The 15887-nt window shown below is 32.8% G+C and overlaps 1 protein-coding gene across 1 annotated transcript; it reads left to right on the top strand.

The window, feature by feature from the left end:
* Positions 1 to 270: 270 nt before the first annotated feature.
* On the top strand, positions 271 to 7011 carry LOC114384606 (serine/threonine-protein kinase STY13-like). The gene is made up of 6 exons (XM_028344310.1): positions 271 to 536; positions 3263 to 3568; positions 4910 to 5082; positions 5171 to 5508; positions 6205 to 6347; positions 6516 to 7011. The coding sequence occupies exons 1-6, from the start codon at positions 306 to 308 to the stop codon at positions 6693 to 6695; spliced, it is 1371 nt and encodes a 456-aa protein (XP_028200111.1). The 5' UTR covers positions 271 to 305; the 3' UTR covers positions 6696 to 7011.
* Positions 7012 to 15887: the final 8876 nt, after the last annotated feature.

The following is a 15887-nucleotide window of genomic DNA, read 5'->3' as shown; positions in this document are numbered from 1 at the left end:
CCTTGCTTATTCCGAAATGTTTATGCTGGTTTTCTACTATTCGCTAGAGTTTCAAAGACAGAGAGGCCAATGTTTCACGAAAACAGAAAACAAGGCATGTGAAAGCAACCCAACAAGGCAAAATTAATTGCCTTACTAATAAATCGAATGTTCTTCACGAAATCCGTCCAAATTGTTGCCAGCAACTATGTGGCATTCACTAAACAACAAAAAGGGTGCAAGACTATATATTAAAGGGACCCTGATGATTCCATTTGGGTTTGACAAAGTTGGGAGCATAGACAAAGTTGAATTAAATTAATAAGATGAGTTTCAAGAACAGCCCTAAAATTCAGCACAAGGGAGCCTCTCCATGCCTGTCTCGCCAATCATCCACTTCTAGTTTTAGGGCTAAGCCGCAGAAGAATGTGGAGCCACCAAGCCCTTTACCTGTTGGATGCTGCAGAGGCTTCAGCAATGCCAAGACTATGGGTTCCTCTGCCTCCACATCACACCAAAATATGCACCAGTTACAGTACCAAAAGCTGGAATTAAAGGTACAGTTTCATGCATTTCTAGGAGTGCACTTACATGCGTGTATTTACTAGGTTCAAACCGAAGTTTTAGTTTTTCTTGAAGTGAATTATATCAATGATTCTTCCTGATTCATGGGATTAATTTGAAAGGACAAAATTAATACATGTGCTAGAAGTCTAAATTTACATGCATTACTCATAGATAAATGTAATCTTATGATCCACTTAGTAATCAAGAATTTGAGTAATTTACATCAAATTCTAGGTTCAAATTCCTTTTGCTAATTGTAATTTTGATTTTTTACTAGGAGGACTCTAAGGATGTGTTTGGTTTCAATATGATATGAAAATAGAAAAGAGAGAATTTTTTTTTAATGAATGTAAGAGATGTGGGATTCATATGAAACCTAGGTAATTTATTTTTTATTTCTTTCCTCTTTCCTTCAACTAAACACGCCCTTAAATATTTCAATAAATTTCCGTCTTAAATTAAATATGAGACTAATTCTTAGTTGAAACATTTATATCTTTGAAACTATGTACATCAAGTAATGATATACTGTTTAGGAAAAAATTATTTCAAGATAATTTATCACCAAAGTAACATTTTTATCGAATTGATTTATTTTATAGTCATTTTAAAAAAAAATATTTCAAGTTGTATGACCAAGTAAGTAACATTTCACATCTTTCAGATTCTGATATGTTTATTTCATTTTCAACATTATGTAAAGCCAAGAATCAAGAATTACATTTACTTTTTAATCTTGGAGCCGTGGGCGCGACATTGAGGTCATTCGTAAACGGGACTTGGAAATAAGTATAGCCAGAAAAGTTGTTGGATCAAAGCCTCAGAAGGGGTTTTTTTTCTTGCACCCAGCATATTTCTTCTACACCCAACATTATTTTAAAAATTTCAACCTTACCTCTTTTTACTTCTTCTTAGTTCGTTCCTTCTTTCTTTCTTCTACACCATTTAGTTGCGGTTTTTTTTTTTTTGGCTGAGCTCCTCCTTCCATGTTGTGGTTGGTTTGGTCGAGGTTCATTGTCGCGGTGATTCATTCGTAGTTCGCATTGAGTTTATGATTATCGTCATGGTGGATGTTTCGGTGCAACGGCAGAAGAGGTTGATTTTTTTCATATACAACTTCGATTTGTGTCATACAAATTGGTAATTCGTAAAAAACATACGGATTTGTAATCCGTATAGGTCCAATACAGGCTGGGTGAATGAATTATTTGCTGCGTGCAGGAAGAAAGTCCTTCCGAAGGATTATTTGGGTTGCCACAAACCAGGCTATTTAATGATCTATTGGGTTGTTACTTCTGCTCTCCTCATGTTGCCTTATGCACTCCTCAGATTGGTCATTCCAGAATGTATTTACATTCTGGATTGAGAATTCCGAAAGGCAAAAAGGGAGTACCGGGGCACATTTGGTTCCAGAAATGAACCATATTCGCAAAGGGGAAGTTATGAAAAAGAAAATGCTTGTATAATATGCTTATAAAAGAAATAATTACTACAATCCTAAATAATATATCGGGTTTAAATCTTCTTAATGAAAAAAGAAATTAACAGAATTTTATCTCCTTCAACAAATTCATCCAATTAAATGAAATAATTTCTTGCAAAGTTTAAATTCATAATTTGATTTCAAACCTATGCAAAAATATATTTTTTTTCATAAACATTTGTTGAGAAATTTATTCCCATTATGTATTAGTAAAAAAAAATGGCTTGATTCATAATCAAAATTGACATTATTGTTTTAATTTTTAAAACTAAAAAATTATTAATAGTTACAAATAAATCACCAATATTGTTATGTCTATTAAAGTTGCTTTACTTTTGACATTATTATCTCCTTCTCATATTTTTTTTATGTTTCAGCTTTTTATTTTTTAAAAAAAAATTGATGTTTTACGATTTCGAAGTCTAATTGTGCATTTTTATCAAATATTTCCTCCGATCTCAAATATAAGAAAAAAATTGATTTACATTAATTAAGAAAATTAGTTAACCACATTTCATTGTATCAATTTTAATTAAAAAGTAAACTTTTTTTTTAACTTACCCTTCATTAAAATTTGGTATAAGAAATGAAGAAGAATCATTAAAACTAATATCTTAATTAAATAAATGATATTTTAGAGATAATAACATCAAATAAAATAAAGTTAATTGAATTTGTTTATTTATATTTAAGACAAAAAAAAAGTATTTTTTCTTACATTTGAGATGGGAGAAAATATATTCTTATTTAATACCTACTGCTTATGGCACAAGTATCAAAAAAGGTATTAAATAAGGATATTTTAATTCAAATATAACATTTTTTAGTTTTATTAACTATTTCTTAATTTATGTGAAATAATCTTTAAATATCAAAACATATGGAATGGAGGTATATTATTTGTAAGGACATTTGAACATAATATCCCTAATACAATAAGATAGGTATATGTTGTTTTGTAAGTGTTTTTTTTTATATAGTTCAAAGACTTTCATTGTCTTGGATCGGGTTACCATTTCTCTTCCTGAATTTTTGTATACAAAAAAGAAATAAACATTAATAGCAATCAGCGACGAATTTATGATAACACAATTCTCTTAATGAAGAAAGTTTAAACTATAAGTGACACTCATCATAAAAATAAAAAAACCTTAAGTGAGTGTCTTTTTTGGAATATTAAAGGGGGGGTCTGAATTCTGAAATATGTGTGCCATGACTGCATGCCATATGTAGGTGGCAGATTTGGAAAAGGAAGTGCAAAAGCAAACAGAGCTAGGAGTGATGTACAGGAAAAGAATGGAAAGGACCCAAGACTACTTGAGGTACTGCCTTCAGATAGCACAAGCAAATGGAATATTAGATCTCATTGTGAACTGCAAAGGTGAATTTCAACAATCTCCGGTCTCTGTCCCCACCATCAGCTCCATTACCAGCCCTCAAATTCATATTCCCACTCCACCAAACCATGGCCACCACCCCAATCTAGCAGCCATTATTGATCAAGCTAAAATCAATGGATGGTATATTGATCCAAATGAGGTTAGTATGTAAAATTCCACTCACTAATCATACATGCATTATACATAATCACTAAGTATTCAGTATGTTTCCCATCTCCTTGCATATCACCAGTTTTTATTGAGTCCATCATTTTAAAAAACATCATTATTTGATTCTGGTAATTTTTCCTGTCCATATAATCATTATGTTTATTTTTTTTAATTTTATTTACTTATTTATTAAGTGTCTGTTTTACATAATTTTTTCTGTCTAAGTGTTGGATTAGATATAAGCTCTAAGGTGAGTACTGATAAAATGGGTTAGACCGACTAAGTTAGCTTAAACTTGTCTAAAAAAAATATATATTCGAGCTTTAAATCTTGAACTTAAATTAAATGTGCGCTTTTTAAACTCATTTCGATTAAGGTAGTATTTAGGAATAACCAATTCGTGATGTGGTTGGAATATCATAAGAGGGACTATAACGAATCCAGGTATTTGGAATTACAAAGGTATGGTCGGTGTATATACTGTGTTTTCGGGCTTATGTTTTTTAGTGACTATTTGGCATTGGGTTTATTGGAATTTAGAAATCTTTTGTAATGAACGTACGGAAAACCTTCTTTGCATTTACCCAAAATTTTGGAATTTATTTATTTCTTGCAGGAGTGGCTTGTTTTGATTTTGGGGCATTTCATGTAACAGGATTTAGTTTAATGTACAAAAAAGACTAAAAAATTGACTTTTATCGGACTTAAACTCCATTTTAGAAACTCAAATTGAATCAAAACTTATTTTTTGTCTAGCTTGTTATAGGCTGCAATCAGTATTGAACTATCTCATATCGGACTCGGTAATTTGTTTAGTCATCATTACCCAAAACAAGATAAATCTTAGTAATATTTTCTCTAATACTTTATTACAAGACAAATCTTAGTAATATTGTCTCTAATACTTTATTTTCAACACATTCTATTTTATTTAGTGAAATTTTATACAAGTCCTTATAAAATATGTGAGACACACTCTTTATTTAGTAGATCTCATTCCCAAACAAGTGAAATCTACATAGATTTCAATTTCTAACTAATAAAACAAGGCGCTTTATAAAGAAAGTATTCAAAACTGTATTAGCAATACTCTTCTTAAAATAGTTAGATGTTTTTTTATTATTATTATTAAAAAAAACGACATTCAACAAATAAATAAGTAATAAACTATATGAAAAATTTAAAAATAGATTACAATTAAATTATACTTTTAAAAAACTAGATAATAAGGCAGAAAAATTTGCAATATATAAAATGAACAAAAACATATTAAAGTGTTAAATTAGTAAGAAAATAGCTGCTATATCTGAACTTGTCCGTGCATGCACAGATTCAATTGGAAGAGAAAATCGGGCAGGGAAGCACCGCAGAGATTCACAGAGGAACATGGCGTGGATTTGAGGTAGCAGTGAAGTGCATATCCGAAGACTTCTTCCGCACAAACCAAAACGGCGTCGCATACTTTTCCCAGGAGCTCGAAACCCTATCGCGGCAGCGGCACAGGTTTTTTTTATATGAAAAATATTAGTTTTGTTAATTTTTATTAAAAATATTAGAAGGAGAAATTCGAATCTTTCTCCTAGCGTCACAGGTTTGTGCTTCATCTCATGGGCGCGTGCATCCACCCTCCCCGGCGCGCGTGGGTGGTCACGGAGCATCTCAGCACCACACTGAAGGAGTGGCTGCACGGGCCCGGGACCAGGCGCAGGGAGCGAATGGTGCCACTTCCACCTTTCAAAGACAGAGTCATTAGGGCCCTTGAAATAGCCCAAGCCATGCAGTATCTGCACGAGCAAAAGCCCAAACTTGTTCACCGTGACTTGAAGCCCAGCAACATTTTTCTAGATGATGCCATGCATGTTAGAGTTGCTGATTTTGGTCACGCACGCTTCTTGGGTGATGAGGAAATGGCCCTCACTGGAGAAACGGGTAAATACTAAATGTTGTTTCTTTTGCTGCAAAGCAAACGTTTTCAAGAATAATATTCTATTTTAGTGTCATATTTAAACCATTATATTTTATTTTAGTGTCATATTTCGTGTTTAACCCTATGTTTGGTTCATTGGTTGAAGAGAAAATACAGATAATGAAATATTTTTTATTTGATTAAAAAGAAAATAAAAGGAAAAAAGAAAAGAAAGTTGACTTCTAGAAACAAAATTTGAAATTTTTTTTCTTTTATTTTCTTTCCAATTCATGTTTTAAATTTTTCTTTCTTTCCTTATTTTATTTCCTTTCCTTTCAATCAAACGGACCATAAGTCTCATTTTAAAAGCTCCTGTGAATTGATTTCAAGTTTCCTCTAACCCAACTCACTATAATCCACAATCAACATCGGACTCACTTGTATCAGGTTGTATTCCATTTTACTATCTCTAGTGCTTTTTCAAGTGTTTTAGTTTGGTCATAACTCATAACCCCATTGTCATTAATACATAACAATTTAGGATAAAAAAAAAAGTCATAAAGACCATTTTCACCTGCTAGATAGGATGTTTGAAAAGTCAAGTTGTACATTTTTAAAATTTAGAAGAGTATTAAATGACATAAACTTAAATAGTGTTAACTTTTCTTTTCTCAAAACGTGACACACAATGATATTGATTTTTTTTGTATAATTTTCAGGAACATACGTGTATATGGCACCAGAGGTGATCCGATGTGAACCTTATAATGAAAAGTGTGATGTGTACAGTTTTGGGATTATATTGAACGAGCTTTTAACTGGAAATTATCCATACGTTGAGACGGAATATGGTCCCACCAAGGTATATATATGATCATCACACTGATCTTGAGTTGCCTAGTTAATTTTGTTAAATTGTTATGTAAATGTTCAATTAAGTAGTTCAATGCTAATCTCAATTGTATAGCAATCTGAAATGTCACTTGATTTTGATTATCATGAAATAAAATGTTTGATGTTATATTATTAGATTGCCATGGAAGTTGTGGAGGGTAAGCTGCGACCTAAGCTTCCGTGTGATGATGTTGGCCAACTGGGAGAGCTTATTGACCTTATATGCCTTTGCTGGGACAAAAATCCATCTACTCGCCCATCCTTCGCTACAATCACCCTTTGCCTCAAAAGTTATGTCAAGAAGAATCTCCTTTAAACCAGTGCATATTATATTTAATTAATCAAATATTAACTACCTTAATTTGTATTAGTCAGTAATTAAATTAACTACAGCTTTGAAACATGATTGGAAGAACTTTTATCCAAGAGTGGGGTACTATACATGAAGAGGTGGTCACAAATTTCAATTATATCAGGATACCTTGGACTTTTTGTCAAGATTAATTTAATTACGACATCAAATTGTATGAAATTATATAATTTGGCAGTCTAACTATTGGTTATTTTTAAATAAGACTATGTTATGGTCTTTCTATGTAATGGAACACCGTTTCTACTAACAAATTTTCCTATGCATATGATATGATTTTTAGGATAAATGATCAAAATTGATGGGCAAACTTTAATCCAAGAAAATCACCAACTTATACGACTAACACAATTATTAGTGCAAGCATTGTGATCAAGGAGATAAAGATCATCATCATCACCAAGAGGAAAGAAAAACAACGCAACAATATCATCGTTAGGGAGGGGGTGAGAACGGGTAAGAAGAATAATTGACAGGGTAGTTTGAGAGACCATAATAGGTGGCTCACTGTGAGAAAGTTATCACAATTGGCTGATATATTGAATTTTTTATGGGAGGGGCAATATTTTTAATGGTTACTGCTAGCAAAGTTGAATAAGAAGTATTTAAAAAAATAAAATAATCCAGGTGACATGAAAGTATCCATTATCCAATACTCTTATGATTGACTTTGAAAAGTAGACGCTGGAGACTGACCGCTGGAAACATTGCAATCTTTCTTTACTTTCACTCCTGTCTTCCCCAAATTAACAAGTTCTTTCCCCACCAATTTTTATTTTGTGTCATTGTTACATATTTTGGGCCATATACTGAATTACAGTTGGCCCAAATATCTTAATGTAAATGAAAGAGTGTTGCTAGGTGCACCCAGCATTATTGCTGGTGCACCCAGCAAAGCTATTAAATGCCAAAATTGTCATTACTTGCTTTTCTTCTTATGGATCAAAGTGATCCGTACGTTGATCCGTAAGACACTTACGGATCAACTTGATCCGTAAGTGTTTTACGGATCAACGTACGGATCACCTTGATCCGTAAGAAGAAAAACAATTTATTAATTAGTTTGTTATATATAGAAATCTATTTTTTTAGTTGAGATTCTTGTAATTGAAAACGATTATGCAATACATGAATTCAAACAGTACATTAACTTCAACATAGTTGAACGAAATTAAATTTCCATCAAATACTACAACTAAATAACTCATGCTAATTTTGCAACAAGGACAACTCGTCTTCCATTTGCGATAAAGGTTTACTAAAAATAGCTAAAATTTCTATTGCCCCAATCTTTTTCCAGTAGTTAGACTCAATGAGCACCTTCATCACGTCCTTGTTGGTTTTGAGTTCAATTATTTCAAATTTTATAACTTTTTCTGAATACTCATGGTGACTTGGTTTCCGAAAAAACAATCGCGTTACCATTTGTGTTTCATCAACACCATAAGGGAGAATCCCACGAGGCGCAACTTGTTTGATCAAATCCTTCAGTTCATCCATGGTACATCCGGTGGGAATGTCAAAGTTTTTGGGATTTTTTCCTATGAACGAGTAACCAACAAACTCATTTTGGCGTGACATGTTCCACCTCCCATTGTAATATAGCAGGGCATCATGAGTAGGGGTCATAGTAGTTTCAAGTAAGTTTAAAATACCATCTAGGGTTCTAGCAATGCTACATAAACGAAAATTCATGATTACACATTAACATTGTGTTAACATCAGCATCATCTTTCAGTTTCATATATTGAAACCAAAATTGATTACCTGCATACGTGAAAGGCTGCCGGTAGTAAATTTCATCCAAAAATTGCTTGTCGGTTAACTTAAGGGTATTGTGTATTCTGGTTTTTAACGTTTGAAAATCACACCCGTTAGGTACTCGAATGGGAACTGGAGTGGAAGCTTGGAAGGAAACACCACTGTCGTTGTGAACAATGGATCCATTTGGAAAAATAAAACCTAATGTGGAGTTCACAACTGTCTGACTGCTTGTCTCTCCCAAGAATGCCATAGTTTTTTTGTAAGACTTGGGTTGATACTGAAACTTGTGCTTTCTTACAAGGTTAGGTTGTGCCATATATATAGATGAGTTTTAATATTAGTGCTGCATTTTTTAAAGATTGAAAATATGCATGCACATGCTTTCTGTATGTGTTGTCAACTACACGAATGACATGACATGCTTTAGCTTGCATCAGATCTGCATGTGTAGTCATGATGTGCAGGGTCCTTTCACGCGCATTATGTTAATGCAGACAACAATTTATCATACACGGTTTTCCATAATGTGTAGTCAAGTCAGACAACGATATATCATACATGCTTTTTTAGAATTAAGTAATAATTTTGTTGTGGACGTAACAAATAAATTACATGTTCAAAACGATCAGGAATTTATAAATTGCATGTACAATCATCATTTATGTCAACATAGTCTCTCTAGAACATCACGAAACTCTTGTAATGCTGCATTCTGCTAATATATGGATTTGGCCATGACTTCGCCTGCGGATGACAATTGCTAGACCATAACAATGATACAGGCGGTAAGAGACAACGTTTTTTTAAATAAACATGTTGTGTATGCGAAAAAAATGTTAACTCAATCCTACAAAACTCATTGCATAATCATAAAAAAAAACACTTCATATCTACAATGTACCTCAACAAAATGATTGTCATACACATGACCGATACAAATTATACGATGCAATGAAGAATTTGTCAGCGGTTGACTTCTAAGGGAAAAGAATGTCATGCTTTGTTGTTTAGACAAGGATACAACGATTACGTTATACCTTGATGCAATGACATGTCCCATGTCCATTATATCCATCCACTTATCCGTTGTCACCTGAATAAAACAAATATACACGTCAAACTTAATTTCAAACTAAAGTCTTAAAAATCAAATTCATAAATTACATATCTTGGTTAACCCATCAACAAGTAGTGACATCCTTAATTCCTCAAATCTCTCCGTGCCAACAAAGAGCTTGATATAGTCTTCTGAGAAATTGGTAAGTTCTTTAAGCAGATGGTTGCGGACCACCGACCAAGAGTCTTGACCCATACCTAATAAACCGGCAACCGACCAATATCCACAGTTACCACCACCTTTGACATCAACAATCTTATCAATGAAGTCGTGCATAAATGGCTTGTAGAACAAAGGATCAAGCTGAATGTTTTGATGATGCCAAAGGATTACATGAATCATATGCTTCTCAAAGATTTACTCAAGACAAAGCAATTAGAGATAATCAAGATGGATGATCAAGACAGTCTATAGAGTCTTAGAAAGGATATTAAATAGGAAGGGAATTCCAATTGGATTAGCAAAAGGTTTGGCCAAGAATTTTAAGTTAAAAAAGTGTTTTTCAACAAATTTACTCTCTGGTAATCGATTACCAGAGGATGTAATCGATTACCAGTGGCCAAAACTGATTTACAACAGCTATTAAAATTTGAATTCAAAATTTGCACTGTGTAATCGATTACACATATATGGTAAACGATTACCAGCAGTTTCTGAACGTTTTAATTCAAATTCTAAAGAGTGTAATCGATTACACACTTATTGTAATCGATTACCAGAGGAGTTTTTCAGAAAACATTCTCAACAATCACATCTTTTCATGTGGTTATTGAATGGCTATCATAGGCCTATATGTGTGTGACTTGAGACACGATTTTGATAGAGATTTTCAGAACAACAAGTGTTTATCTTCTCAAAGAGCAAAATCATTTTATCCTCTTAAGAATTCCTTGGCCAATTCAATTGCAATTCATTAAGGAATTATTTGAGCGCTCAATCTATAAAATCTATCTCTTTCTAGAGAGATTCATTGTTCTTCTTCTACTCATTCTCTAAGGGATTAAGAGACCATGGGTCTCTTGTTGTAAAGGAATTCTAAACACAAAGGAAGGATTGTCCTTGTGTGTTTAGAACTTGTAAAAGGAATTTACAAGATAGTGGAACTCTCAAGCGGGTTGCTTGGGGACTGGACGTAGGCACAAGGGTGTGGCCGAACCAGTATAAATCTGAGTTTACACTTTCTCTTCCCTTGATCTCCTTTGTTTACTATTGCTTTACATTCATATTCAAATTGTTTTATTTGAATTAATATTTAATAGGTTCATTGTTAAGGGAATCTATAACTTGAAAAGAAAGTGAAATAAATTTTTAATTGGGAAAGTAGTTTGGAATATCTTAATTCAACCCCCCCTTCTTAAGATATCTGAGGCCACTTGTCTAACAAGTGGTATCAGAGCTTCATTCTTGTATAAAGTTTAGAAGCTTCAAGAAAAAGATGGCCTCAGCAAACTCCTTATTTCCAGAAGGGAATTCTATCAATAGACCTCCAATCTTTAATGGAGAGGGTTACCATTACTGGAAAACCTAAATGCAAATTTTTATTGAGGCAATAGATCTAAATATTTGGGAAGCCATAGAAATAGGGCCTTATATACCCACCACAGTGGAAAGAGTTTCAATAGATGGTAGTTCATCAAGTGAAAGCATAACTATAGAAAAACCTAGAGATAGATGGTCTGAAGAGGATAGAAAACGAGTACAATACAACTTAAAAGCCAAAAATATAATAACATCTGCCCTGGGAATGGATGAATATTTCAGGGTTTCAAATTGTAAGAGTGCTAAGGAAATGTGGGACACTCTTCGATTAACACATGAAGGAACTATGGATGTTAAAAGATCTAGGATAAATGCACTAACCCATGAGTATGAATTATTTAGAATGAATGCAAATGAAAATATTCAAAGCATGCAAAAGAGATTTACACATATAGTAAATCATGTAGCAGCCTTAGGAAAAGAATTTCAAAATGAGGATCTCATAAACAAGGTGCTAAGATGTTTAAGTAGAGAATGGCAACCCAAAGTAACGACCATTTCTGAATCAAGAGATTTATCTAACATGTCCCTTGCCACTCTATTTGGAAAGTTGCAAGAACACGAGATGGAATTATTGAGATTACACCAACATGAAGAAAATGACAAGAAAAAGAAAGGAATTGCTCTTAAAGCATCATCCTCAATTCAAGAAGAAAGTGATCAGGATAATGATCCAGATGATGATGATGATCTAAGTCTTTTTGTAAGAAGATTCAACAAGTTTCTTAAAGTAAGAGGAAATCAGAGGCGACCAAATTTTAAATCAAAGAGAAGGACAGAAAATTCATCCTCTACTCTAAAATGCTTTGAATGCAATCAACCTGAACATCTGAGGGTTGATTGTCCCATCTTCAAGAAAAAGATGGAAAAATCTGAAAAGAAAAATCATAGTGAAAAGAAACTGAAGAAAGCATACATCACATGGGATGAAAATGATATGGAATCTTCTGAAGATTCTGAAAATGAAGAGATAAATCTCTGCCTTATGGCTAAAAGCTACGAAAGTGATGAAGAGGTAACATCTTCGAATAACTTATCTATTTCTTTTGATGAATTGCAAGATGCATTTGCTGATCTGCATAAAGAGTCAATTAAACTTGCAAAATTAGTTTCATCTTCAAAGAAAACAATTTCAAATTTAGAAAATGAGATTTCGAAATTAAACAAAGAATTAGATCTTCTTAGAAATGAAGTCTCAATTTCTAAAACAAATGAAAAAGTTAATATCTCCACTATTTCTGACAAGAAAATATCATATTCTTGTAGTTGTTGTGATAAATATGTAAAAGAAATTAAAGAGTTGAAGAATTCACTTGCAAAATTTTCATATAGTAAAAATAATTTAGATGTTATATTAAGTAAACAAAGATATGTGTCTAATAAAAATGGAATAGGGTATAAATCTGATAAACAACAAAAGTTTCATAAAAACTTTTCCACTTCCACACAAAAATGTAATTCTAATTCTATCACTTGTCTTTACTGTGGAAGAAGAGGACATGGCATATCAACTTGCTACTTCAAGAAAAATTACAGTAACATTAAAATGATATGGGTCCCAAAAGGATCCTCAGTTTATACTAACATGCAAGGACCCAATAAAATTTGGGTACCTAAGTCAAAAACTTAATTATGCAGGTATCTTTGAGAAAGAAGTGGTACATAGATAGCGGATGCTCAAAACATATGACTGGAGATGCATCAAATTTTACACATATCTCTCCTAAGAAAAGCGGGCATGTAACATATGGTGACAACAACAAAGGTAGAATCCTTGGAGTGGGTAAAATAGGTACAAATTCTTCAAACTCCATTGAAAATGTTCTACTTGTTGAAGGACTTAAGCATAGCCTGCTTAGCGTTAGTCAACTATGCGACAAAGGCTATCTAGTATCATTTGATTCTCAGAAATGTCTTATAGAACATAAGCATGACATTAATATAAAGCATATAGGACATAGAGTCAATAATGTTTACATGATAGACTTAAGCATAAAACAAGAAAACAATCATTGCTTTCTTAGTAAAGATGAAGATCCATGGTTATGGCATAAAAGAATTGCTCACATAAACATGGATCACTTAAATAAATTAATTTCAAAAGATTTAGTAGTTGGTTTGCCTAAATTGAAATTTGAAAAAGATAAACTATGTGATGCATGTCAAAAGGGCAAACAAACAAGAGTCTCATTCAAACCTAAAAACGTTGTTTCAACTACTCAACCCTTACAATTATTGCATATGGATTTATTTGGTCCATCTAGAACCATGAGTTTTGGAGGAAATTACTATGCTCTAGTTATAGTTGATGATTTCTCTAGATATACTTGGACATTATTTATTACACATAAAAGTGATTCATTCCAAGCATTTAGAAAACTTGCTAAAGTCATACAAAACAAGAAAAATCTCAAGATTGCATCCATTAGAAGTGATCATGGGGGTGAATTTGAAAATAAAGATTTTGAATTATTTTGTGATGAACATGGTATTGAACATAATTTTTTTGCACCAAGAACCCCTCAACAAAATGGAGTTGTTGAGAGGAAAAATAGGTCATTGGAAGAAATTGCAAGAACTTTATTAAATGATACTTTTCTTCCAAAGTATTTTTGGGCTGAAGCGATCAATACTGCATGTTACATCATGAATAGAGCCTTAATAAGACCTATTTTAAAGAAAACCCCATATGAATTATTTAATGGTAGAAAACCTAATATTTCTCATCTACATGTTTTTGGTTGCAAATGCTTTGTGCTCAATAATGGAAAAGATAATCTAGGAAAATTTGATGCAAAATCTGATGAAGGTATTTTTCTTGGATATTCATTACAAAGCAAAGCATATAGGATATATAATAAAAGAACTGTGAATATCGAGGAATCCATTCATGTTACCTTTGATGAATCTAATGCTATCTTGTCAAGAAAGAATATGCTAGATGATATTGCAGATTCTTTAGAACTTATGAATATTGATGAACAAGATTCCAAAGGAAATGATAAAGGAAACAATGAAGATCCTCTAGAAGAAGTCAAATCCAATGATGAACTTCCAAGAGAATGGAAAGCTTCAAGAGATCATCCCCTCGACAACATTATTGGAGATATCTCAAAAGGGGTAACAACTAGACATTCTCTTAAAGATTTATGCAATAATATGGCTTTTTATCTATGATTGAACCTAAAAATATAAAAAAAGCCATAGTAGATGATAACTGGATCATTTCCATGCAAGAAGAACTGAACCAATTTGAAAGAAACAATGTGTGGAAATTAGTAGAAAAACCTGAAAATTATCCTGTTATAGGAACAAAATGGGTTTTTAGAAATAAATTAGATGAACATGGTATAATTATTAGAAATAAAGTCAGGTTAGTAGCAAAAGGATATAATCGAGAAGAAGGAATAGACTATGAAGAAACATATGCTCCTGTTGCAAGATTAGAAGCCATTATAATGCTTTTGGCATATGCATCCATAATGGATTTTAAACTCTATCAAATGGATGTTAAGAGTGCCTTTCTAAATGGCTTAATTCAAGAAGATGTATATGTTGAACAACCCCCTGGTTTTGAAATTCCTGATAAACCAAACCATGTTTATAAATTACAAAAGGCTCTTTATGGTCTGAAACAAGCCCCTAGGGCGTGGTATGAACGCTTAAGCAATTTTCTTCTAGAAAAAGAATTCTCTAGAGGTAAAGTGGATACCACATTGTTCATAAAGAGAAAGCATAATGATATTTTGTTGGTTCAAATATATGTTGATGATATAATTTTTGGATCCACTAATGATTCATTGTGAAAGGAGTTTTCCCTTGATATGCAAAGTGAATTTGAAATGTCAATGATGGGCGAACTAAAGTACTTTCTGGGATTACAAATTAAGCAAACTCAAGAAGGTATATTCATCAATCAATCCAAGTACTGCAAGGAATTGATCAAAAGATTTGGGATGGATAGTGCAAAACACATGTCCACACCTATGAGCACTAGTTGTTACTTAGATAAAGATGAATCTGATCAATCTATAGACATAAAACAGTATCGAGGTATGATCGGATCTCTTCTCTATTTATCTGCTAGTAGGCCTGATATTATGTTTAGTGTATGCATGTGTGCTAGGTTTCAATCCAACCCCAAACAATCACATTTGAGTGCAGTTAAGAGAATTATGAGATATCTATTGGGTACATTAAATTTAGGATTATGGTATCCTAAGAACTCAACATGTAACTTAATAGGATATTCTGATTCTGACTTTGCCGGATCTAAAACTGATAGAAAAAGCACAAGTGGAACTTGTCAATTCATTGGATCCGCTCTTGTCTCATGGCATAGTAAGAAGCAAAACAGTGTTGCTTTGTCCACTGCTGAAGCGAAATATATTTTTGCCGGCAGTTGTTGTGCACAGATTTTATGGATGAAGCAACAATTATCTGACTATGGTATCCTTCTTGATCGTATACCTATTAGGTGTGATAACACTAGTGCCATAAATCTATCCAAAAACCCAGTTCAATACTCTAGAACTAAACATATAGAGATTAGACACCACTTTCTTAGAGATCATGTCCTAAAGGGAGATTGTGTATTAGAGTTTGTTGATACTAAGAATCAACTTGCTGATATTTTCACAAAACCTCTCCCCAAGGAAGTGTTCTTCTCTATTAAAAGAGAATTAGGTCTCTTAGATGTAAGAGATTTAGAAAAATAG

This window comes from Glycine soja, chromosome 14, assembly GCF_004193775.1.
Source record: "Glycine soja cultivar W05 chromosome 14, ASM419377v2, whole genome shotgun sequence".
Lineage (NCBI taxonomy): Eukaryota > Viridiplantae > Streptophyta > Magnoliopsida > Fabales > Fabaceae > Glycine > Glycine soja.
Note: the sequence above shows the minus strand (reverse complement) of the source record. Positions and strands in the feature narration are given on the sequence as shown.

Coding starts and splice junctions, on each gene's coding strand:
- LOC114384606 (XM_028344310.1), top strand. CDS start 306: ATGAGTTTCAAGAACAGCCCTAAAATTCAGCACAAGGGAGCCTCTCCA. Junction 537..3,262: donor ACCAAAAGCTGGAATTAAAG/GTACAGTTTCAT, acceptor TGCCATATGTAG/GTGGCAGATTTGGAAAAGGA. Junction 5,509..6,204: donor GGCCCTCACTGGAGAAACGG/GTAAATACTAAA, acceptor TATAATTTTCAG/GAACATACGTGTATATGGCA.